General features: G+C 36.6%; 2 protein-coding genes across 3 annotated transcripts in view; one reads left to right on the top strand and one right to left on the bottom strand.

Annotated features, from left to right (window-relative positions):
* The window catches only part of LOC101893794 (dedicator of cytokinesis protein 3), a 171,894-nt gene extending 152,929 nt beyond the window's left edge, over nt 1–18,965 (bottom strand). Inside the window, exon 1 of one of the 2 annotated variants that reach the window (XM_005178706.4) lies at nt 17,044–18,965. In XM_005178706.4, the coding sequence (XP_005178763.1) occupies nt 17,044–17,077 (34 nt within the window). In that variant the 5' untranslated portion in view covers nt 17,078–18,965. The remainder of the gene's footprint in view (nt 1–17,043) is intronic. The other variant, XM_005178705.4, reaches the window with a different exon arrangement.
* A 744-nt stretch (nt 18,966–19,709) lies between these two features.
* On the top strand, nt 19,710–26,038 carry LOC101896113 (NFX1-type zinc finger-containing protein 1). Its single transcript, XM_005178721.4, has 5 exons — nt 19,710–20,037; nt 20,103–21,157; nt 22,808–23,648; nt 23,712–24,217; nt 24,273–26,038. Exons 1-5 carry the CDS (start codon nt 19,905–19,907, stop codon nt 24,582–24,584), a joined length of 2,847 nt encoding a protein of 948 aa, XP_005178778.1. The 5' UTR covers nt 19,710–19,904; the 3' UTR covers nt 24,585–26,038.
* Nucleotides 26,039–26,703: the final 665 nt, after the last annotated feature.

Below are 26,703 nucleotides of genomic sequence, written 5' to 3'. Positions count from 1 at the left end.
CGAAAGTACTAAAAATGGTATTAGGTTGAAGATAATCGAATGTTTTCTTTTCGTATTTTATGATCTTTTTTAGATATTCAAAATTTTGACCATTTTTGGGGGAGGTACCGGAAGTAGTAGATCGATGTATCCCATCTTCACACCACATCTAGTGTTGAAAGAAATATTGGGATGTGTAAGGCTTAGAATAAAACGGATGCCTATTTCGTGTTTTATGAGCATTTTGGCTATTCATCCTTGTAGGGGAAGTACCAGAAGGATCGATATTGTCCATCTTCATGCAAAGTCTAAATTCGGTAAAAATATTAGTATGTGGCAATCCGACGCTCGTTTCAGGTTCTATGAGCTTCATAGCTATTCAAATTTGCGACGTTGTGGGGGTGGGGGGGGGGGGGGGGGTAGCAGAAGAAATGTTCCGTTCTACCCCATTTTCATCACTTATAATTATTTAAAATGTTGGCCTCTTCATGGGGAGGTACTAGAAGGAGTGGGAGGTTAGGATTCGCAAAGTTTGCACAATATCGTATATTTTCTTATTCTAAAAGGTAGGAGGGGACCGATATCGTCCATCTTCATACAAGATCAATAGTTGATATTAAGATCTATAGTTGTGCCAAGTGTGAAAGAAAACAGATTCCCATTTTACGTTTTATAGTCCTTTTGGTTATTCAAAATGTTGACCGTTGTGGGGGAGGTGCCAGAAAAAGTGGTCCGTTATATCCGATATTTAGATTCAGATCTTGTGTTGCTAAAAATATTGAGATGTGCGAAATGTGGAGACAATCAGACTCTTAATTCACTTATAATTTTTCAAAAACTTAACCCTTTGTAAGGGTTAAGGAGGTACCGATAATCAGCCGATAAGGAAGGTGGCCGATATTGTCCATTATCACACCATACCCGGCACTAATAAAAATATTAGGATTTGCAATGTTTATACAATATTGGATGTTAACTTCCTGCTCTATAAGGTAAATTAATTTTCGTGAAAATGTTGAACTTTTGTTGGAAGGTACCAGTAGGAGTCGACCGATATTGCCCATCTCTGAAATTTATTTAAATTTGATAATAATATTACGATGCACACAAGTTTGGACGGAATCGAATACGAACGAATGGACACTCTCAGAGGTACTCTAAATGTTATGAAACGTATTTGATCCAAAGAGACCCAGGGTCTAAAGCCGTTATTTTGATGGCGGAGGGTATAAAATATGAAATCTTAAACGCTTATAATTTCATGGTCCTTTGAAAAATATTCTTAAAAAATTAAAAAATATTCTTAAAAAATCCTCGTTAGATGATCTAGAGGTCCTTAGAAAAAAACTTTTGAAAATCTAATAGATTTCAAGGTCCTTAATAAAAATATTCTTTAAAAATCTACGCTAATAGATCTCAAGGTCCTTAAATAAAATATACTTTAAAAATCCACGCTTGAAGATCTAAAAGATCATGACAAAAATATTCTTTAAAAATCCATCCTAAAAGATCTCAAGGTCCTCAATAAAGATATTCTTAAAAGTCTACGCTAATAGATTTCAAGGTCCTTGACCAAAATGTTCTTTTAAATCTACGATCTATAGGTCCTTCGTAAAAATAAAAAAATCTACGCTAAGGTTCATTGGAAAAATATGCTTCCAACAACTCTTAATAATCTGATGGTTCTTACAAATTCAAGCCTTATAGGTCTTTGAAAAACATTGTTAAAAATCCGGGAACTGATGTTCTATTAGTCCATAAAAAATATTCTAAAAAAATAACTCTTAACGATCTGATTGTCCTTGGAAAAATATGCTTTAAAAATCCACGCTTATAGTTCCCAAGGTGTTTGATACAAATATTCTGAAACATCTGAAAATTATTTTTAAAAAATCTAGGATAGGATGTTCTGTTGATTTTCTCTTATCGAACTTAAAATCTTTAAAAAAATCCACGATTAATTATCTGATGAACTCTGAAAAATATTCTTAAAAAAATCTAGGATCTGATGTTCTGATGATTTTCTCTTATCAAACTTAAAATCCTTGAAAAAATAAACGCTAAATTATCTGATGACCTTTGAAAAGTAATTATTTTAAAATCCTTGCTTAAAGATCTAATGGTCCTTAACAAAATATTTCAAACAACAAAGGAGAAGATCTAAAAACTGATGACATCCCCGATGTCATAGCCTTCCTCTAATGAAAGGATAAATTTAATAGAACATGTAACCACCGATGACAATGTTCTCCATTCAATGTGTGTGCATGGGTTTTATTAACATGCAACGACGTATGTCTGACATATGTCGCACTCCCCCCAGGCTCCCACCGCCGATGCTTGGGGGATATTTATGTTGTCTTCGATGACATTCTTCCTTTTTTTTTTTTGTTTTTATTATTATTTTTATAACATCCTTGCAATTGATGATTGTATTTTGCTGCGATGAGGATAACTCGACATTGTTGTTGTTGGCGTTTTGTTGCCAGCTGGCTGGCTGGCAGGCAGCATGCATGCTTGCCTATTGTTGTTGTCGCCAGTGCCATTGTTGACTTTGTTGTTTGCATTTCATCCTTCATCATCAAAGTGTGTCAAAGGGTAGATAACAACGACAATGATGTGACTGGTGGACTGACTGACTGTCAGGCAACACATGACAACAACACGGAGTCGGACAGACACAATAGTGCAACGTGGATAATGTTGGCAATGAAGTCATCATCAGCAGCACTGCTGCTGGGGGGGGGGGGGCGTGTGGAGATTTAATAAAAACAAAACAAAAAAATGCAAACAATTAAAATTTTGAAGGGGCCGACAATTTTTGTTTGGATTGCATCTAATAGATATATCAAATTGAAAATTAAGTATAAATTCGAAAATTCTTTCGAATAGTTTTTCAAGCACAAAAATATAAATATTTTAAAAATATTTTCCCAAAAACCCAAGACATGAATATTTACAGTGTTAAAGCCTAGATCGGAAACATAAAAATTGTGTTAAGAACCCAAGAAGTGATTTTTTTAAAGCCTGGACCATTTACACAATTTTTCCGTTTTTTTTAAGAATTTTTTTTTAAAAACCATCAGAACCAAAAACCTGGATTTTTTGAAAAATAGTTGTTCAGGCGTGGATCTTTGTCAATATTTTTTCAATAAGCATCCGATGAGGGCGTGAATTTTTAACAATATTTTTTTCAGGGATTTTTGAAAACGTTTTTATTGACCACCGGAATTTTAACAGTGGATTTTTTAAGAATATATTTTATTACGGACCTTTAGATCAACTTATTTATATTTTTATACCCTCAGCCATATGGCTAGAGAGGGTATATGTCATTTAATACTGTCAAAACGTGCCTAGTCGAAATAACGGGTTTAGACCCTAGGTCTATTTGGACCAAATCCGTTTCAGGACATTTGGAGTCGATATAACGATGTCCGTCCGTCCGTCTGTCTGAGAGTATCCGATTTGATCCAAACTTGGTACATCGTAATATTATTGTCAAACTTAGATTGAGTTCGGACATGGGCGATATCGGTCCACTCCTTCTGGTACCTCCTCCACAAAATGTCGAAATTTTCAAAGGAAATATTTTACTGCACAGAAAGAGAAGGATGCTCCAATTTTGCTCCAACTTTGCAAATCCTAATATTTCCATCAGTATCGGTCCACTCCATCAAGTACCTCCCCTACAAAGGAACAAATTTTTGAATAATTATAACTCTTATAAAATGTATGTGTCCGATTGTCTCCAAATTACACAGACCACAATATTTTTATTAACCCAAGGTCTGGTATGAAGATGATCCACTCCTTCTGGTACCTCCGGTCGGTCGGTCCACTCCTTCTCCCATAAAGGGGTCAAAATTTTGAATATCCATGAAGCTCATAAAACGCGAAATTAACATCCGATTCCATTCAGACTTAGCACATCTAAATATTTCTATCAACACAAGATCTGTTATAAAGATGGTAGAAATCGGATTATTCCTTCTGGTACGCAAAGATACCCGCAAAGATTAAAAGTTTGGAATAACAAAAACGATTATAAAATTTGAAATAAGCATCCGGTTCTCTTCATATTTCACCCATCTTATTATTTCTACTTTCACAAGATCTGCTGTGAAGATGGGATATACCGGTCCACTCCATCTGGTACCTCCCCCACAAAGGGTCAAAATGTTGAATATCATTGAATATCAAAAAGTGAAATTAACATCCGATTTCACTCAGACTTGGTGCATCTAAATATTTTCATCAACATTTTCATCAAAGATGGTAGAGATCGGACCAATCCTTCTGGTACCTCCCCACATCGGGATGAAGATTTTGAAAATTATTTTTTATATTTTTAAATATTTGTAAAACATTATACAATTTTTCATGCATTACATTTTTCAAAAATTGTCATAAAAGACCTCCCATTCCCATTAGTGATGTGACGACATCTTAAAAAAATATCCATATTGTTGCATATATTTGGTAAGCATTCCTCCTGCACCCCTCCTTCTCTCCCTCTATCGTGGCTCCGTCCATTTGTCCTTATGGTTCGAGAGACGCCTTTGGTTATATTTTCATTACAAATGTTTTCTTTTTGTTAAATTGCAACAAGTTAAAAAGCAGTAAGTTCGGCCGGGCCGAACTTTTAATACCCTCCACCATTTGCAACGAATTTGGAAATTTTCAAAAAATAAAATCCTTAAAAAATTCTGTTAAAATTTTAAAAATACCGAATATAGCCGTTATTTTGGGGTCTATACGACGTGGACATACATAGGCATTGTTTGTCATAAGCCATTACCATATTCAAATTCGAAACTTGAAATAAACGGTGAATAATGTAGCTAAAATCATCAAAATACCGAATATAGGGAGGTACCGTTATATGGGGGCTATCCGAAGACCTGGACCCGCACAGACAATTTTCTGTCACAGACTGTAGTTCCCATAACGAACTTCAAATACCAATTTTAAAACAATTCCGGTGAATAATGTCGCTAAAATCATCAAAATACCGAATATCGGGAGGTACCGTTATATGGGGGCTATACGAAGACGTGAACCTGCACGGATAATTTTCCGTCTTAGGGTGTAGTATCCATTTTGAACTTCAAATACCAAATTTGAAACAATTCCCGTGAATAATGTCGCTAAAATCATCAAAATACCGAATATAGGGAGGTACCGTTATATGGGGGCTATATGAAAACGTGGACCTACATGGCCCATTTACGAACTTAACCTGCCTACTGGAAAAATAAACATGTGTGCAAAATTTTAGCCACCTATCTCAATTCATTCGAAAGATAGCGTGATTACAACAGACAGACAGACAGACGGACAGACAGACGGACAGACAGACAGACAGACGGACATCGCTAAATCGACTTAGAATTTTACGCTGATCAAGAATATATATACTTTGTTGGGTCTGATATGAGTATTTCGAGGAGTTACAAACGGAATGACAAAGTTAATATACCCTCCATAGTATGGTGGAGGGTATAAAAAGGCAACAACAACAATGTAATGCAAAAGAAAACGAATGCTTAACTCTTGCTACACATGATTCGTCCATGTTGCAACGGCAATATAACCATTGTCAATTGTTAGATTCTCCTACACTATAAATGGAATGGAGGGCATACTATGTTTATGGTTTCATTTGTAAGTCCAACCCTAGACAAATAAAGGTATACAGGGAGAGATGAAAAAAACTGCGACCAACTTCAGACTGCTGTCATTTCTAAGCCACTCGTCCGACAGCTGTTAAAATTATTCCAGTGACAGATCATTATATTGTTTACAAGCGTACAAAAGCATTTTGGTGAGAATTTTCCAGAAAAAAAGTTATTTGTGATGGATTTCAAGGCCGAAATGGCTCGTGAGCTGAACATATCGCAATATTCCATGTGGCAAATATTGAAAAATGATCTCGGGGTAAAGCCATTGAAATTCCAAAAAGTGCAAGAACTTACATCGCAACGGAAAGAAAATAGACTCAAAAGAGCTGAAGTGTTAACTCGCTTGGCCGAAAGTGGTGAACTGCCGAATTTGGTTTTCTCCGATGAGAAAACATTCGCTGTCCAGCAGTTTGTAAACAAACAAAATGGTCGTGTTTACTTGCCAAAGAGGTCAGCTGAAAATGTGCACCTTCGGTTGGCCGGAACCAGAACTCAAGCGCCGGCCATGGTGATGGTGTGGGCCGCCATAACAGTCGATGGTCGCTCTCCGCTCGTATTGATTGACCGTGGCATCAGAATAAATGCCGAATATGATTGCGAAAATATTCTGGAGGGTGTATTAAAGACTTGGGCATGCAAACATTTTGGCCGCAGACCTTGGACATTCCAACAGGACTCAGCACGCGCAACTCAAGAATGGTTACAAAATGAGGTTTCTCGCTTCATTTCCAGCGGACAATGGTCACCAAAATCTCCGGATACCAATTCGTTGGACTATTGTGTCTGGAGTATTTTGGAAAGCAAAGTTGGCACTAAAAAATACTAAAGTGTCGATCACCTCAAGTAAGCGCCGGGAATGGCCCAAAATACCGCAAAGCAACATTTGGGCAGCGTGTGACGGTTTCATTGGTCGTTTGAAGGCCATAATTCGTGTCAAAGGTAACCCATTTGAAAAAATCTAGCATCTAAAATTTGATGCTATTTCCGACACTTTTTGCTTTAATTCAATAAAATTAAAAAAAAAAAAATGTAAAAATTAAGGCGTTTAGCTTTGTTGCAGTTTTTTTATCTCACCCTGTAGTTATCGTTCCACTCAAACAGTAGAAAATCGAATAAATTGATTTCGAAGTCAAGTAACTTCACTGACCCCATATTCAACCACGGTGACTTCTGTCGGGAGGGATAAACATTAAATATTTTCACTTTTTCTATAGTCCACCAATGAAAGGCTCCAAACGCTAATTTCTTTTTAAAATCTATTTTTCCAAATTTCATTGTTGCTATCTTCAAATATAATTTGAAATCGTATAGCGTTCATACGATTCGTTACGACCCCATTCAAAACGCTCCTTGTTTTTGTTTACATTTAACTTTTTTGTCTTGTGTTTTCATTTTCATGAGTGCTATAAAGTCGGGGCATAAAGAGTTTGTTTTCTTTTCATTTCCTTCCGTTTTGCTTTTTCAGTGTGTTTTACATTTTTTCTGTGAAAACATTCAATTTAGCTTTATTTAATTTCTCTCATTTGTTTTTGTTGCTCTTGTTTTCTTATTGTACCTCATGTTTTTTTTGTCTTTTGCTATTTGTTCTCGGCGGTAAACAGAATTTGCAAAAATTGGAGCAAAGTGAAGAAAAAGTCAAGTGAGCGCATTGTAATTTATAATGCTGACGACTGGGTGAGAGAGCATGTGTGAGTGGGTGTGTGTTTTCATTTGCTTTTTTGGGAAGCTAAAAACAACGACAATAACAAAAAAGTGGCAAAGGCAAACATATGTCGTCTGTGCTTAGTATTTTTCAGATGTTCTGTTTATTCTTTCTCGACAATATCGAAGATTCAACATCCAAATGTTTTGGAGGGAGAACAATATGTGAAGAGGGCGCATATATCTTTTTAGCGAGAAGCATCACCGACACTAATGTTTTTTTTTCTGCGTTGATTTGTTTTGTTTGTCATATTGACAGTGGGACATGGTATGGATGATATGGATTTTTAAAGCTAAAATCGAGGAATTTTTAAGAAACATTTTTTTTCATGGTTTATTACAATCAGAATAATGGATTTTGAAAGAATAATTTATAATCATGAATTGTTAAAGTAAATCGTGGATTTTTAAATATTTTTGTATAAACTGGACCCAAATCAGGGAATTTTAAGAATATTTTCACAACAACATTTCTTTATTAGTAATATTTTTGGAGGGCCGAAATCACATCTGACTAATATTATACCTACCTACTTTTTTCATTCGGAAGCTAAAGCGATTTCCACAGATGGACAGACCGACATATATATTAAGAGTATATACAGGGTGATATGAAAAAACTAACTTCAGACTGCTGTCATTTCCACTCGTCCGACAGCTCGTCCAGTGACAGCTCATTATATTGTTTACAAGCGTTCAAAAGCATTTTGGTGAGAATTCTCCAGAAAAATAGTTATTCGTGATGGAAGTCAAGCATGATAGTGTGATTTCTTTATATTTGGCTGGAAAACCACAGTTGGCTTTTTTGTCTCGTACCATCGCTCGTTATCGTGATACTGATAGCGTAGCCTGACGTCAAGGAGAAAACAGCAACATCAGCAGAAATGGTGCGAAAAGTAAAGAAGCGACTTGATCAAAACCCGCGTCGCAGTGATCAAAAAACATATCGCAATATTCCATTCGGCAATATTGTAAAATGATTATAATTCCAAAAATTGCAAGAACTTACACCGCAACAGAAAGAAAATAGACTCAAAAGAGCTAATGAGTTGCTTCGCTTGGTCAGCTGAAAATGTGCACCTTCGGTTGGCCACCAGAACTCAAGCGCCGGCCATGGTGATGGTGTGGACCGCCATAACAGCCGATGGTCGTTCTCCGCTCGTATCAATCGAGCTAATGAGTTGCTTCGCTTGGTCAGATGAAAATGTCCAACTTCGGTTGACCACCAGAACTCAAGCACCGGCCATGATGATAGTGCCATAACAGCCGATGGTCGCTCTCAGCTCGTATCAATCGACCGTGGCATCAGAATAAATTCCGAATATTATCGCGAAAATATTCTAGAGGGTGTATTAAAGCCTTGGGCACCCAAACATTTTGGCCGCAGACCTTGGACATTCCAACATAACTCAGCACCATCGCACTCAGCACGCGGCACCCATGAATTGTTACAAAATGAGGTTCCTCGCTTCATTTCCAGCGCACAATGGCCACCCAAATCTCCGGGTACCAGTCCTTTGGACTATTGTGTCTGGAGTATTTGAAAAAAATGTTGACACTCAAAAATACAAAAGTGTCGATCACCTCAAGCAAGCGCTTCGCCGGAATGGGCAAAAATACCGCAGAGCAACATTCAGGCAGTGTGGAACGGTTTCATTGCCCGTTTTCGAACAAATATAAACTTATTCTAAAATTTGATGCTATTTCCGACATTTTTAGGGACATTTTAGGTATGCGATATCGTGGACCTATGTATATAGAAGTTCTATTTAATGGGGTGAAGAACTCAGAAGGAACTCCTTGTGTGAATGTTAAGATAAAATTTGGCTACAATCATCAAAATACCAAATATGGGGAGGTATTGTTATATGGGGAATATACGATATCGTGGAGCTTTATAGACAAACCTCTTAAAAGGGGGTAAGGTACACCTAAAGAATTTCTTGGGGGATATACGATATCGCGGACCTATATAGACAAATCTCTTCCAGGGGGTAGAAGTTCTGATAATTTCATTTAAAAAATTCCATTTAAAAATGTGGCTAAAATCATCAAAAGACCGAATATGGGGAGGTATCGTATATGAGGGATGTACGATATTGTGGACCGATATAGACAATCTTTAAACTTGAGGCAAAAGACTGATCTGTGCAAAATTTCAGCTTCCTATCTTAATTGATTTTGATTCTAGCGCGAATTTTACGCATATCAAGAATATATATACTTTTATAGGCCCAAAATAATCATTTCCATACCATGAATGGTGAAGGGTACAAAAATGGACGCAGCCTTATGTGGGGCAAAACGAAAAGAGGGCCTACATTCAATATTTTTTTTTTTTTTTCGTTGAGAACTAAATATAATTTCTTTTGAAAGAAGTTAACATAGCCCCTAGAGTCCGATATCCAAATTTATGGCGGATTTTATTTGAAATTGGAGCTAAAACCTTCAAAATATAAAAAATCAAGGAGTAGTGATATGGGGCGGCCGTATCTAAACTATGACTGGTCTATTTCACTTTCAATATCAAAAATCTTAGGAATAATATCAGTATTTCTGCAATACTTCAAGGTTCTATCTTTAATAGACGAGCTATGTCGTGGCGTTAACGAACGACCAAGGGCTAAAAGAACCAAAATTCGTTTTTGACTTCTTTGCCCACATATCTTGCATTTTGGGAAAATATTTGAAAAAGTACGTTCCTACGATGTCATTAGCCTATAAATCGCACACAACTGCTTTTGGTTGATCTTCACTCCAAAGTCGACAATTCTGCTTGTTTATGTACCAATTGAGCCAAAAATGAGCTTCGTAGCTGAAGACAATTTTTCCATTTTTTGTCCGTTTTTAAGACGACAAGTAAGGATATTTTCCTCGCAAAAATCTTTTAACGTCGAGCAGATTCAACTTCTGTCGAGATCCCAATGTGCATGAATGTGTTCTACTGTAGGTAGATTGTTTTCTTTTCTGATGATTTTGGATATTGTTTTTTTTTTCTTCTTTGGGATGCTCTTCTTCATTTGTTTTCTTTTTATGTTTTTGTTTTGCTTGTCTGACGATTTGGCTGGCTGGTTGATTGGTTGACTGCTGCTTGCGTTGTGTGTATTCAAGTGATAAATTGGCAGAGCAAAAAGCAAGACAAACAAACTAAACAAAAAAGACACAATTTGAAATAAGAGAAATTTCTGACCGAGACACACAAAAATTGACGGGGCCAAACAAAAAGAAAGAAAAAAAAGCAGAAGAATTTCAAATTTTGTTGTCAAACACTTTCACGCTTGTAATTTTACATTTCGTTTTTTTTTTTTTTTTTTTTTTTTTGCTGAATGAGCTGAATGAACGATATATTGACGAACTTATAACTAGATATGTATGAATATGGGTATTCTTGAGGTTGGGAGTATTGACGACAGTTTTTGGAAATGAATTCAGTATTCTACGTCAAGGACATGGATACAAGCTATTAGGGTCACAAGACGAATAATATTACATTTCAGCCTTATACTAGACAAACCAAGAGGGGTTGCAGACCCCGTTGCAGTTCAAATTTATACTACGTATTATGAGCTTTATGAACTGCAACCAACTTCAGACTGCTGTCATTTCTAAACCACTCGTCCGACAGCTGTTAAAATGATTTCAGTGACATTGTTTACAAGGGTACAAAAGCATTTTGGCGAGAATTTTTCAAAAAAAAGTTATTTGTGATGGAATTCAATCGTGATAGTGTGATTTCTTTATATTTGACTGAAAAACCACAAGTGGCTATCGTTAGAGCACTCCAGCATTTAAATGTGAATAAATCTTTTGTGTCTCGTACCATCACTCGTTACCGTGATACTGGTAGGGTAGCCCGACGTCAAGGAAGTGGGCGGAAGAAAACAGCAACATCAGCAGAAATGGTTCGAAAAGTAAAGAAGCGACTTGCTCGAAACCCGCGTCGCAGTGGCCGAAAAATGGCCCGCATAGGCAGCTGAACATATCGGAAAATTCGGAAAATATTGAATAATGAGCTCGGGGTAAACCATTGAAATGTCAAAAAGTGCAAGAACTTACACCGCAACAGAAAGAAAATAGACTCAAAAGAGCTAAAGAGTTGCTTCGCTTGTTCGATAGTGGTGAACTGCAGAATTTGATTTTCTCCGATTAGAAAACATTCGTTGTCCAGCAGTTTGACCGTGTTTACTTTCCAAAGAGGTCAGCTGAAAATGTGCGCATTCAGTTGGTCACCAAAACTCAAGCGCCGGCCATGGTGATGGTGTGGGCCGCTATAACAGCCGATGGTCGCTCTCCGCTCGTATTAATCGACCGTGGCATCGGAATAAATAAAATATTCTGGAGGGTGTATTAAAGCCTTGGGCACGAAAACATTTTGGCCGCAGACCTTGGACATTCCAACAGGACTCAGCACGCGCCACCCAAGATTGGCTACAAAATGAGGTTCCTTGCTTCATTTCCAGCGCACATTGGCCACCAAAATCTCCGGATACCAATTCGTTGGACTATTGTGTCTGGAGTATTTTGGAAAGCAAAGTGTCGATTACCTCATGCATGCGCTTCGCCGGGAATGGGCCAAAATACCGCAGAGCAACATTCGGGCAGCGTGTGACGGTTTCATTGGCCGTTTGAAGGTCATAATTCGTGCAAAAGGTACCAATTCGAAGAAATCTAAACTTTTTCTAAAATGTGATGCTATTTCCGACATTTTTATACCCTCCACCATTCTATGGAGGGTATATTAACTTTGTCATTCCGTTTGTAACTCCTCGAAATATTCATAATAGACCCTACAAAGTAAAATTCTAAGACGATCTAGCGATGTCTGTCTGTCTGTCCGTCTGTATGTTGTAATCACGCTATCTTTCGAACAAATTGAGATAGAAGGCTAAAATTTTGCATACATGCATAGTTTTCCAGTTGGCAGGTTAAGTTCGTAAATAGGCCATGTCGGTCCACATCCACGTATAGCCCCCATATAACGATACCTCCCGATATTCGGTATTTTCATTATTCGCCGAAATCGTTTCAAATTTCGTATTTGAAATTCGTAATGGGTACTACATCATATGACAAAAAATTTCGTATACAGGCCCACGTCTTCGTATAGCCCCTATATAACAGTATCTCCCGATATTCGATATTTTCATAATTTTAGCGACATTATTCACCGGAATCGTTTCAAATTTCGTATTTGAAGTTCGTAGTATCTACTACAACCTATAACAACAATTTTTTATGCAGATCCACGTCCCCAAAAACGGCGCCTCCCGATATTCGGTATTTTCATGACTTTTAGCGACATTATTCACCAGAATTATTTCAAATTTCGGATTTGAAATTCGTAATGGGTACTACGACCTATGACAAAAAAAATTGTATGCAGGTCTACATCTTCGTATAGCCCATATTCCAATATTTATATTTCATTCATATTTCATTATTTTCTCAGTATCTAAGGTAAGGTATTTTCATGATTTTAGCGAAATTATTTATCGGAATCTTTTCAAATTTCGTATTTGAAGTTCGCAATGTGTACGGTTGCCTATGACAAAAAATGTAGTATGCAGGTCCACATCTTCGTATAGCCCCTATATCACAGTACTTCCCGATATTAGGTATTTTCATGATTTTAGGGAAATTATTTATCGGATTTTTTTTCAAATTTCGTATTTGAAATTTGTAATGGGTACTACGACCTATGGCAAAAAAATTCTTATACAGGTCCACATCTTCGTATAGCCCCCATAAAACAGTACCCCCGGATATTCGGTATTTTCATGATTTAAGCGATATTATTCATCGGGACTGTTTCACATTTCGTATTTAAATTTCTTTAATGTAACCTATGAAAAAACAGATCTACGTCTTTGTATAGTCTCCATATAACGGTTCTCATTTAAGTTTTAGCTGTCGGATTTTTTGAAATTGTTTCTTCCAAATGGTGGAGGGTATTAAAAGTTCGGCACGGCCTAACTTAGCTTCTTATTTACTTGTTGAATTTCAATATTATGGTCTAAAAAACATTGGTCTTACTTACCTCCCTCCCTTAAACCCCGTAAGCAAATACAACAAATTTCAATTACTCTTCTGAGCCTTTAAAAGAATTTTCAAAGAAAAAACTTTTACTTTTGTGAAAAATCAAAATAGTTTTCTTTTCGTAAATTATCACACACTCAGTGACCGGACAGCTATTGAGATTTAGAATTAGATTTCCAGCAACGATAACGGTGCGATGATGATGATGATGTGATGTGATATTTTTAAAATATGATGTGAACTTAAACGTGTAACTAGCATCATAACCACAAACAGCCTGCCGGCCAGTCAGCAAAACACGGACATGACTCATAGCATGGCAAGAAATGAATTATAAATATTATATGGCGTCTAAATTAGTCCATGCCCACATACATATGTACATACATACACATCAAACAATTGACCACATAAATTATTACAAACAGCAGCAGCAGCAAAAAAATGTAATTTACATCAACAAATATATAAACTATTTAAATTAATAATGTGTTTATTTATGTACTTAGATGTGTGCAGATAGTTATTTGATGTGTCTTTAATCTCTTGAAGATGGATTAGAAAAAAAAGAAGAACATTGTCGTCATTAAGATGGATTATAAAAGCATTTCATTCATATAACAATAGAATTAAGCAATGTGTAGAAAAAGAGGATTAGAGGGAAAATAAATATTTTGATTTACCCGCAAACATATGTGCATACATTTATGCACTAAAATATGAGTGATTTGAAATATTTAAAGTGATAAATAAATGCATATAGGCATCTTATTTTCCCCAACAATTTAAAATAATATGGAAATTAGCAGGATTTGCAAGAATTAAAGGGGCATATCTAAATGTTTTGCAGATGCATTTGGAAAAATATTAGGAGAGGATCTAATGCGTAAAAAAAAACAAAATTTTTTTGGGGCATGATTATATAAAATGGTTGTTTAAATTCAATAATTGAAATTATAAATCAAAAGTAGAATTTAAACTTGATTCGAATCAGTTGACCATTTCAGTACCATATAGCGCATTCCCAACAGACGTGGACCATTTTGGGCGATAATTATTGAAAGTTGCCACTTTTGATTATTTATTGTGTGTTTAAAATCATGTTTACATGGAATATTGAAAATTTACAATGCACAGTGAATCAAAAGCAAGGCGATATTTTATGCAACAGTTTACATGTTAGACTACCCACAATTTAAATTCTACTCAGATGTGATTAGGGTCCGTAGAATTTTTGGCAAAAACTAAAAATAGGCATGAATAAACGCCTCAATTGAGAGACTATAACATAGCCCCAAAAAAACTATTCTTACGATTTGGGCGGTCAATTGGTCGTTGGCAAAATGTTCTCAAAACTCTTCTCTCAATAAGAACATTATTACAACGACTTGTTGAAATGCAGAGTGAGATAAAAAAACTGCAACAAAGTCAAACGCCATAATTTTTACATTTTTTTTTTTAATTTTTTTGAATGAAATCAAAAAATGTCGGAAATAGCATCAAATTTTAGATTAAGTACAGATTTGTTCGAATTGGTCACCTTTGGCACGAATTATGGCCTTCAAACGGCCAATGAAACCGTCACACGCTGCCCGAGTATTGCTCTACGGTATTTTGGCCCATTCACGGCGAAGCGCTTGCTTGAGGTGATCGACACTTTGGTATTTTTTAGTGTCAAGCTTGCTTTCCAAAATACTCCAGAAACAATAGTCCAACGGATTGGTATCCGGAGGTTTTAGTGTCCATTGTTGGAAATGAAGCGAGGAACCTTATTGAGTGCGATGGTGCTGAGTCCTGTTGGAACGTTCAGGATCTGTGGCCAAAATGTTTGCGTGCCCAAGGCTTTAATACACCCTCCAGAATATTTTCGCGATAATATTCCGTATTTTTTCTGATGCCGCTGTCGACCATCGGCTGTTATGGCGGCCCACACCATCAACATGGCCGGCGCTTGAGTTCTGGTGGCCAACCGAAAGTGCACATTTTCACTGACCTCCTTGGCAAGTAAACACGATCATTTTGTTGGCTTAACCCCGAGCTCATTTTTCAATATTTGCCGAAGAGAATATTGCGATATGTTCAGATCACGAGCCATTTTTCGGTCACTGCGACACGAGTTTCGATCAAGTCGCTTCTTCTTTTCGAACCATTTCTGCTGATGTTGATTTTGAATATCCACGAAGCTCATAAAACACGAAATAAATATCCGATTCCATTTAGACTTGGCACTTCTGAGTATTTCTATCAACAAAGGATCTTTTATAATGGCAGTAGAGATCGGACCATTCCTTCTGATACCTCCCCCACAAAGGGTCAAAGTTTTGAATAACCAAAACGTTTATAAAAGCCGAAATAAGCATCAGGTTCACATCCCATTATTTCTACTAACACAAGATCTGTTGTGAAGATGGGATATATCGGTCCTCTCCTTCTGGTACCTCCCACACAAAGGGTCAAAATTTTGAGCATCGATGAAGCTTAAAAAGCACGAAATTATTGTCCGATTCCATTCAGACATGGTACATCTCAATATTTCTATCAACACAAGAAGTGTTATAAAGGTAAAAGAGATGGGACCATTTCTTCTGATACCTCCATACATCGGGTTCAAGATTAGGTATAAAATTGGATAAAACGTTCGTTTTTCTTGTAATTTTGGCCATACCAATATTTTTATCTGTATTTGATGAATTATAAAATAGAATACTTCCGTCGACTATATCTATATCATATAAAGTGAAGGAACTAGTTAATGTAGTCCAATCCTGGCACGTCGCAATATTTATATCACATTTATGTAGGCCCCTACGAAATGTATAATATTGGCCCATTCCTTCGGAACCTTCGGAAGGGTCAACAATTTGAATAATCATAAAAGAAATCAAAATATATTTAAGTAATCTAACATCGACCGATACTTTTTAACTTGTTTACCGAATTTCGTTATTGAACATTATATAGTTTATATAGTCGGATTTTTCGATCCAAATTTTTAATAGAACTCCTAAAGGAGTTGAAGGCTAATATCCTTCAGAATTTATTGATATTGTTCGTGTAACCATTGTGCAGTATATTTTTTTCAATACGTCTGTCTGGCACCCACTGATATTTTTACTGGATGTTATGTGTTAACACAAAAGTTCTGGTAAAAAGAGCGATTTCTGCATTTCTTTAGCTGAGAGTTGGGAAATTCCCGCCGTAAATTTTTTTTCTTGCAAACTGATTTTTTTAAGCCACTATTACACATTTACGGACTTTAAAATTGAAATCGATTTCTCTCTAAAAACAACAGATTGACATTCAAGTATTTGTTTTTATTTGATTAATGTAACTTGCTAACATTGCTAAAAACAATCATAATGTACTGCTGTTTAAAAAAAAAGTTAACAAAAACAATGAAACATCGAGAGAAATGCAATTCTCCCTTAAATTGGCATTTTCTAATTTATTCAACAATCTATTATAGACAGTACAATAATATGTACAGTACAGTACAGCATCAATATCATAATCATTTGTAATTTTTGTCATTGTCGATAAATAAAAAGAATAAATCAGCGAATTGATGATAATGACCGCAACCGAATAAAAAACTACAAAGAACACAACAAAATAAGAAAAACTACACGCTAATGACACTTACCGACACCGTATTTATTATTCGATGGAGTCCACATTGTGCTCCCCTTTGAATTTCTGCACTCTTTGTTTTGTTGTGTTGTTTTGTCTGAACTCTCACTCTCGGCCACTTGCGATTTGTGTGACTCTTTCTCACTCAATAACCTCTTTTGTTTGTCGTGGCTCTGTTTGATCAGTTAAAAATGTGCGTTGTTTTTGTTTCAAGTTGTGCTCATGTGGGGGGAAGCTGGATGCTGCTGCTACAATGGGAAGCAGCATTCGCACAGCAGCGGCAGCGACAAAGCAGAGACAACAATAATTTATTGTTATTAATTTCTTCTATTGCAAAAGCAATTATAAATTTTGTTGGTATTTATAATTTATTTAATGGAAGTAAGTTTATTAAATTCCATTTAAGCATGTAGGTAGTAGGTAATACTTCAATTCACATTCTCAGAACTTTTTGTTGTAACATTTGCACACTTTGTTTTCATTTGTATTCGCTTGCAAATTGCAATGGCATTGGAAACGAGGCAAACTTGAACTTTATTTGTGAACTATTTTACTCTTTTTTTTTTGTTATTTATTTTTTGTTGATTTCTTCTATAAAAATCGCCTGCTTTGGCAAAAGAACCACATTCATGTTGTTGTTGTATTTTTACTCTTGCTTTGGGGGGTTGTGGTGGTGGCCGCCTTTTTTTGTTGTATTGTGGATTATGGTGGTGCGTTTTTTCCCACAATTTTGCACTTTTACTTTTTTCCCTTTCCTTGCTGCTACACCTAACTCACGGCGCAACACTCACCACAGAAGCACAAACACTCACGTACGCACACCTTTATTACTACGCCTATTTTCGTCGAGCAGGATTCTTTTTTTTTTCAACTTGAATATAATTTTTTCTTGGTGTGGCTTAAAACAAAATGAAAAAGTGCAGACTTAACAAAAGTAATAAAAACAAATTGCACGTTTTCGTTGTTGTTATTTCTTTTTTCACACACGCGCGTGTTATGTTTTACATTTTTCCACTTATTTTGTTATTAAATTTAGCAATTTTTTTTTGTAATTTTCTTTGCATAATTTACAAAAATTTTGCACACAGACACTTTTCCATTGGATTTTTCACAACCGCTTTTATCGTTTGTCGGATGACAACTACAACTGCGCGTTTGAAAATCGATAAAAATTTGCCTGCTCTAGGTTGTGTCGGCCAGGCGGCTGGCTGGCTCTCTTCCCAATTGGAGGATATTTCTTCAACACATGTACACATTGACTGTCATGCTACTTCCTCTTTTTGTTGTTTTCTTTTTTGGGTTGTCAAATTTGTTGGTGTTTTCTCCCGATTCTTTTGCTTTGCTTCGTTTTATCTTTTTCTACAAAACAACAACAACAAAAACTTCACTTCCTTTTGTTTGAATGTTGCTACTGCTGCTGGTGGCTGCTCTTTAATATGCAGCTCACATACAATTCTAAATGAAGACTTTGTGACGGCGGGCGGCGGCTACACTTGTGCTGGAGTTACTGTTTTATTTTGCCCTCATACAGTGTCTCTGCGAACACACACAGTCTCACGCAACAAAACTTCTACAAACGGTGGGGCGCACTGTGCACTTTTCGTTGCCTTCCGTACGACTCACGACGACGACTTTAACGGCACGAGCTGAGAATTAAAACTGATTTGATTTTTGGGGAGTGTAAATATTCTTTTGTTTATTCCGTTCTGTCCGTCCGTTGTGGCGCTGCGTTGACTGCACGAGAAGGGCGCAGAAGCATCGCAGCAGCTGTTTCCTATTTTGGCACAAACAAAGGGAAGTAAAATTCTAATAAGAAAGGCAACAGAAAAGAGAATTGCAACAAAAACAAACGCAGTGTTGTCTGAGAGAGTAGTAGATGAGCGACAATGCAGGGAAATGAAATTTGAGTAGTAAATTTGTGGCGTTTAATTGTATTTATAACGGAAATTGAAAAAGCAGACCTTGGACATTCCAACAGGAATCAGCATCATCGCACTCAGCAAGCGCCACCCAAGAATGGTTACAAAATAAGGTTCATCGCACCAAAATCTTCGGATACCAATCTGTTGGACTATTGTGTCTGGAGTATTTTAGAAAGCAAGGTTGGCACGAAAAATATCAATTTGTCGATCACCTCAAGAAAGCGCTTCGCCGGGAATGGGCTAAAATACCGCAGAGCAACATTCAAGCAGTGTGTACAACCGTCACCGTCATTGGCCGCAGTCGATCTCAACAAATGCATGAAATTATTTTCAACCATTAAATTATATGGACTGTTTATCAATTCACATAAAGATTTCAAACATGATTTTCTTTTTAACGTTCTTAAATATCATATAATCACCCTATACAAGCCCCATAAAGCTTTGCATTATGTAGAGAATGTATATGTCAAACTAGTGCAAGTAGTAACCATTGCCAGTGACTTTAAAACTGTTGTCCTCTTTACTATCGAATGTGTAATCGATAACTTGCCAACCTGTTGTTGCCTTGTTACGGCTGTTTAATATGTTGGTATTGGTATTAAAAAGATGTGTGATTGTGTGTAATTTAGAGTTTTTGCATTTGCTAGAAAAATTATTTTTTTCGTTCCTTTTAGCTGACAGACCTAATTTGTTCACTTCCTTTTAATTATTCCTTTCCATTCTATATTGACGGCGACAAAAGCACAAGACGGCTCCGTGATTACAACCATCAGCTGATGTAGTTATTCTATGTCTCATTCGTAAACAGTTTTGTTTTATCGGTCTTTTTCTTTTGATTCTGGGAAAGCTTTTCATACTGTCCGGTTCGTTGATATTTAATAACTAACGATATTCTTGCTCTGTTGGCACTGCCATTCGCTCTCTGTTTAGTTAATTTATTTAAAGAAATATGTCTGATTCGGATGATTGTGATTGGTTTGACAAGGACGAGGATGCCTTAATGAGAGATTTTGAAAGGAATATGAAAGCCAAAGAAGCAGAACGTATGGAGGAACATATCAAAGTGCCAACAAATACTTTGGGTGAGTTATTGCAGTGCAATTTTGAAATTGAATATCCTAGCTAATCCCCACACTTTACTTTTCAGATAACTACATAAAAGAGTTAACATTAAAGGCCTCCTCATCCCACACAAAAAAGAGCGGTAATGCGAACAAGAAGAAATGCAATATTGCAGAACTGCGAAAGATTAATGCCTTGTCACCGCTGGATCAGTTTCTTTATACACACACAATGGAATATGACTTTTACAGTGGGCAATTGCAGCCCAATGACAGTCAGGAGAAGGTTATTTTATATACCAGCATATTGGCTGCGATATGTCGCTTGGAGCTACCGGGTTTCCAGAAGCCTCTGCTGCAGGCTTTTCGTGACAACATTTGTTTACAGGAGCATCTACGTCTGCTGTTGGCCAAATTGTTTTGCAAGCGCTTTAAAGATATGTGGAAACAGCAAGAGGATATGGAGCATTTATTGGAAAACATTGAATTGTTATTTATACAAAGCTATAGCACGAAAACTACTGACGTTGGTCATGATAGAGAACAGGATATGCTTAAAGACTTATTGAAAATATTGGACAAAAGTGATAACGACTTGGCCGTGTGTAAGAAGTATAAAAATCGTCTCAAAGAAAATCTTCAGGGTCTTGTAAATAATGCCAAAAGTTCAGAAACAAGTACCTGGGAAATATATCCTACAATTGATGAGCTATTAAATGATGCATCACAGTGTAATGGTGAAGATATGACCAAATCCCTCCTACCCGTCCAACAATACTTGAACAGGCATATGCAATTTCTTAAGGAAGATTTTCTCTTGCCCCTGCGTGAATGTGTTAAATATGTGAAGAGTAGTGCATCCCAATGTCCTGATAATTTCCATCTCTTTGATGATGTTTTTATTGTATTGAATGAACAATTTCTGGATGCAAATCGTCATGAACTGTTATTTGTGGATATCCTTGGAAGTCGGCGGAATTTAGATGACGATGGTAATACGAATATACCGTGGGAGGTACAGGAGAAGTTGTGGAAAATAAAATCCGGCGCCTTGCTGTGTTTTACCACATCCCGAGATTTTGATAATCTGATTTTGGCCACCGTCACCTACACCAGCCAGGAATGCCTGAAGGAGGGATATGTGAGTATGCCATGTTTAAAATGTCTAAAGATTAGAAACAAATTCTTGGCCAGCAAATTATTATTGTATCCTGTGAAAAGATTTCCAATAAGAGGTGATGTTTTGCTATTCAAAACCTATGCTAGTTTTAGACATTAATTTTCAGAGCTTTATTTCATAATAATAAAACAATATGAGCCAAAGAAGCATTGCAACATCAGTACCGTATCTAGTAAATTGTGGGCAAAGGTAATGTCGCACTCGAAAATTTATATAGCACCCGCCGTGGACGATCTCGTTTCCGACTGAGGAGGTAACACCAGCGCAGACATCGAAAGCGCTTGGTCCTGACGAAATGTTTTTGGCGATGTTGAAGCCACTAGATAAACTTTTAGTTGAACCACCCTAATAGTTACCGATGCCTTGGGAAGTGCAGGGTGGTCCATCTATGGAAGCCAAGGAAGGATGCCAGCAAAAGTGATTCATACAGGCCCATATCAATAGGCGCTTGAGGTATTATTTCTCCCCAGCATAAGGTAGTGTTTCGCAGTAGCTGATCATCAACATGGACTCCGAAAATTGCATAGAACAACAACAGCTTTTCACGTCGTTTCTACACAAGTCGGTAAAGGACTCAACTAGAACGACTCCTCCCCAACATTAGAGGAAGCTATCCAGTTGCTAATTTTCAGCACGGATTCCGTCCACAACATAGTACGATTATGGCGTCGGGCCCAGTGATTGACGACATATGTGAAAGGATGAATCCTATCTCGCAGAGCTTGAGTAGAAGCACATCCAGACCTACCAGAATGCTGCCCTGAGAACTGCGACAGGGTGCCTCCTCATCCATTGCAGCTGAAGAACTTCAGATGTCCACACAAACCAGGGTAGTTTTGGTGCAATTACGTTCAGGATGATGCAGTCGTATCAATTCGTATTGGACACGAATTAACGAGGATGTGCGTGACGTCTGTCCGGGGTGTGATATATGTTTGCCCAACCCACTCCAGAAGATCTCTGGTTACAGCCCGTTAAGGTAGCCGAATTTTTAAACGTGAAGCTTGAACAAGATTAGCAGAATACAAACATCCATATGTACTACTGCTACAACAACAACAACCAGAACGACCGTGCTACAGAAAATTTATGTTGGCGCTTGATTTATCCAAAGTTTTTGAAAAAGTCAATCGCGCAATATTATTTGAGGACATTGAAACGTTGGATCGTCAACTACATGTTTGGACGCCAGTCGTATGTGGAATTTAGAAATAAGAGTTAAACATGGAGTAGAGTTAATCAGGGAGTCCCCAAAGTTGGGATGATATCTAAGGAACTTTTTAATTTCTACCTTTCTGGCACTCCACGCCCTTTAGACGGTATTGAGTTAATAACGTACGCTCATGGCAAATTATTGATAACATTTGCGAAAGGTTGAACCCTACTTACTTGAACATATGAACATATTCGTCTAGAAACCGACGGCCACACTTTTCACCACATGGACAGCAGAGATGATAAAATAGGTTTACATTCATCCATATATAAAATTCTTTTCACCGGACTTATATAGTGTCTTGATAAAGTTGGAGAGGCTCATTTTATTTTTCTATAATAATTTGTAGCGATTTTAATAATAATCAATATTTTTCTCTTTCAATTCCATTTCAGATTGGCATTGAAATAGCTCGTCAGCATAATATTGGCAACATCTATAAAAGACCATTGCTAATGTTTGAAACTCCAGCCTTTTTCGAACCTTATCACAATGTTTTCAATTACTTGAAAAATTGCAATTCAGCCGAATTTCCCATGAAACAATATATTGTGGATGAAGAGCATCCCACCACGGCGCCCAAATACTTAACAAACGATACTCTATATCAATGTAATGGACAAAAATTCCATCCCTTAAGAGAGTCTCTCGAAAAAGATACCCTAGAATTAAATCCCTCACAACTGGAGGCATTTTCCAAGGCCTTAAAACAAGAGTTTGCATTAATTCAAGGTCCCCCAGGAACTGGTAAAACCTATCTATCCGTCCAGATAGTTAAGACATTAATAGAGAATGCCGAAACGCCGTTAATTCTGATTACCTACACAAATGAGTCATTGGATAAGTTTTTGGTAAAGCTATCGGCCTTTACAGAGAATATTGTTAGATTTGGTAGCCAAACCAGAGATCAACGTATTGCCAAATATAATGTCAAAGATGTGGTTGAACATTCACTGATAAATCCCAAATTAAAGAGGTTATACTATCTCTGTAGCATGGAATTCAAGGAGGCTTTTGGTTATCTGCAACAAAAGCATCGGGAATTTGATGGCACGGACAAATCTTATGGAGAGATTTTAAAGGCTCAAAGTAAACTGGCTGAGGTCAGTGAAAAACTAAGAACTCTCAAGACAATGTTTCAATACTATGTGGCACGGGAGAAATCTATTATTGGCATGACCACAACTTGTGCAGCCAAAACGAATTTTTTGTTTCGATTGCTGAAAAGTAAAATTGGTTAGTTCAAAATTTGGATAAAATCTATTGTTATTATAATAATTTTGTTTGTTATTCTTTTAGTTATCTTTGAGGAAGCTGCTGAAATTTTGGAATCCCATATTGTGGCCTGTTTGACACCCCACACCCAACATGTCATTATGATCGGTGATCATCAACAACTACAACCATATACCTCAAATTATCAATTGCAACAAAAAACCCAAATGAACATATCTCTATTTGAGAGAATATTTTGTAAACATCCCAACCCCATTGTTTTGCGTACCCAATATCGTATGCATCCGAAAATTGCTGATCTTCTGTCGAATACAATCTATAAAGATTTGGATAGTGATGAAAGTGCCTCTCACTATCCAGCCATAAGACAAATGTCCACAAACCTATTCTTTATGAATCATAATAAGCCAGAGGCCAAGGCCGAACAAGATTCGTCCCTCTACAACCCATATGAAGTTACACAAGTTGTGCAATTATCATTGCATTTGGTACAAAATGCTTTGTACAATGTGGAGGATATACAAATTTTGAGCCCCTATGCAAGGCAAATTGAGATGATACGGAAGCAGGTAGGTTTTCTTCATAAAATTTTAATTTGAAATAATATTTTTGGTCTCCTTTCAGTTGCAACAACATCCTTCTTTACAAGCCCTTAAAGCCTGCACCGTTGATAGTTTCCAGGGTTTGGAGTGCAACATTGTTATACTGTCATTGGTGCGCAGTAACAGTACATCTCAAATTGGTTTCCTGAAACAAAGTAATCGCATTTGTGTGGCCCTGTCACGTGCCAAGCATGCCATGTATTGTATCGGCAATTTGGATCTCTTAAGTCAGTGTAGTACCATTTGGAAGGAGATTGCTGAGAAAATGCAAGACCACAAGGCCGTGGGTGATAAATTTCCCATTGAATCGGAAAACTACTTTTATGATAAATAAGAAAGCAAAGAACATATAATTGTATTTATTTGTAATTAAATTTTTGCATATCAACCAAACGAACAAAGAGACTGACAAAGAAAGCAAATATAATATTTTTGTCTGTTACAACATACCCACCAATTTTGTACTTACTCTTCTTTAGCTTGTTTATATTTATGAATGAAAGATTTATTTTAATTTTTTCACATTTTCAGTTTTTTATTAGATTTTTTCTTATGATCTTTTTGTTTGTCTTTTGAGATGTAGATTTTATTATTATTATTATTATTTATTTTTTGTAAACGTATTTCATTTTTATATTTTCTCATGTAAACTACATTGTAATGCTTAAAAACCAAAAGAAGGAGAGTAAAAGTAAATAGTTTTTTTTTTATTTATATTATTTATTGTTTCGTCTCAATTTGTATATTTTTGTATTACTTTATTTATTTAAATAATTTTAAAATTTATTTGATTTTTGAAAGCAGACAAGAATCATTATTTTATTTGTAAAAAATAACTTGTGACAATGTTGACGAAATGTAATAAACATTTAAGAAACCATAACTGCTAAAGTACTAAAGAAGTTTGATGTGGAATCAAAGAACTATTAGAATGCCTAGGGATTTTTAAAGTGACAAAAGGCCTTTTACAGAAATGGCATATGGCGGACCTTCTGAAGATCAAAGTGCAGGCAGAACATATTTTTCAGGCTTTTCTTTTTAAATAAAAAACACGACCTTTTAAGTTTCTTATTTAAACAAATGAAATGTTTCTAATAAGAATAATGTTTATTGAAGGCTTCCTAGAGGCCGAAAAAAATTTGACGGCCTTATTTATATTGAAGACCGTTAAAAAATATTCTCATAATAGAAAACTTTCAAAAAGTCTTCTATACATAGATGACATTTTAGAAGACTTAGACCCTTTAAGTTCCCATAGGCCCTTTAAATGTCCTATAACTAGAAGGCCTTTCAATGATCTGCTATAAGAAGAATATCCTTTAAAGGACTCGTTTAGAACTTTTTCTAAAATCAGAAACAATTTTTAAATATTCTATACACATATAAGGTCATCTAAAGACTGCTTCTAATAACACTGTGCGACAAATAAAATCAGCAGATTAGGAAAGTAGAGCCAAGTAAAAGAAGATATGTGTATCGGCTTTTTTTGAAAGTTTATATCGCAAAGCAACCTAAATAGTAAGAGCCTCTTGTGCCTCCCTTCACACTTTTTTATACCCTCCCCCATTCTATGGTATGTTAGCTTTGTCATTCCGTTTGTAACTCCTCGAAATATTCACAAGAGACCCTACAAAGTATATACAGGGTGAGATAAAAAAATTGCAACCAACTTCAGACTGCTGTCATTTCTAAGCCACTCGTCCGACAGCTGCTAAACATATTTCAGTGTTGTTTCGAAGCGTACAAAAGCATTTTGGTGAGAATTTTCCAGAAAACAAGTTATTCGTGGTGGAATTCAAGCGTCATGGTGTGATTTCTTTATATTTGGCTTTAAAACCACAAGCGGCTATCGTTAGGGCACTCCAGCATTTAAATGTGAATAAATCTTTTTTGTCTCGTACCATCGCTCGTTACCGTGATACTGTTAGTGTAGCCCGACTTCAAGGATGTGGACGGAAGAAAACAGCAACATAAGCAGAAATGGTTTGAAAAGTAAAGAAGCGACTTGATCGAAACCCGCGTCGCAGTGGCCGAAAAATGGCTCGTGAGCTGAACACGTCGCAATATTCCATTCGGCAAAAATTGAAAAATGAGTTCGGTGTAAAGCCATTGAAATTCCACAAAGTTCAAGAACTTACACCGCAACAGAAAGAAAATAGACTCAAAAGAGCTAAAGAGTTGCATCGCTTGGCCGAAAGTGGTGAACTGCCGAATTTGGTTTTCTCCGATGAGAAAACAACATTCGTTGTCAAGCAGTTTGTAAAAAAAACTAAAAAAAAAAAAATGATCGAGTTTATTTGCCAAGAAGATGACAGCTGAAAATGTGCACCTTCGGTTCGCCAGAACCAGAACTCAAGCGCCGGCCATGGTAAGGGTGTGGGCTGCCATAACAGCCGATGGTCGCTCAGGACTCAGCACCATCGCACTCAGCACAAGCAACCCAAGAATGGTTA

The sequence above is a fragment of the Musca domestica genome, unplaced genomic scaffold (assembly GCF_030504385.1).
Source record: "Musca domestica strain aabys unplaced genomic scaffold, Musca_domestica.polishedcontigs.V.1.1 1, whole genome shotgun sequence".
Taxonomy (NCBI): Eukaryota; Metazoa; Arthropoda; class Insecta; order Diptera; family Muscidae; genus Musca; species Musca domestica.
This window is presented reverse-complemented; position numbering and strand designations above follow the sequence as displayed.

Bases quoted from the DNA above. Each gene is read 5' to 3' on its own strand.
- LOC101896113 (XM_005178721.4), top strand. From the start codon at position 19,905: ATGTCTGATTCGGATGATTGTGATTGGTTTGACAAGGACGAGGATGCC. The intron at 20,038-20,102 runs GTGAGTTATTGC...TTTACTTTTCAG, and splicing joins AGTGCCAACAAATACTTTGG to ATAACTACATAAAAGAGTTA. The intron at 23,649-23,711 runs GTTAGTTCAAAA...TTATTCTTTTAG, and splicing joins ATTGCTGAAAAGTAAAATTG to TTATCTTTGAGGAAGCTGCT.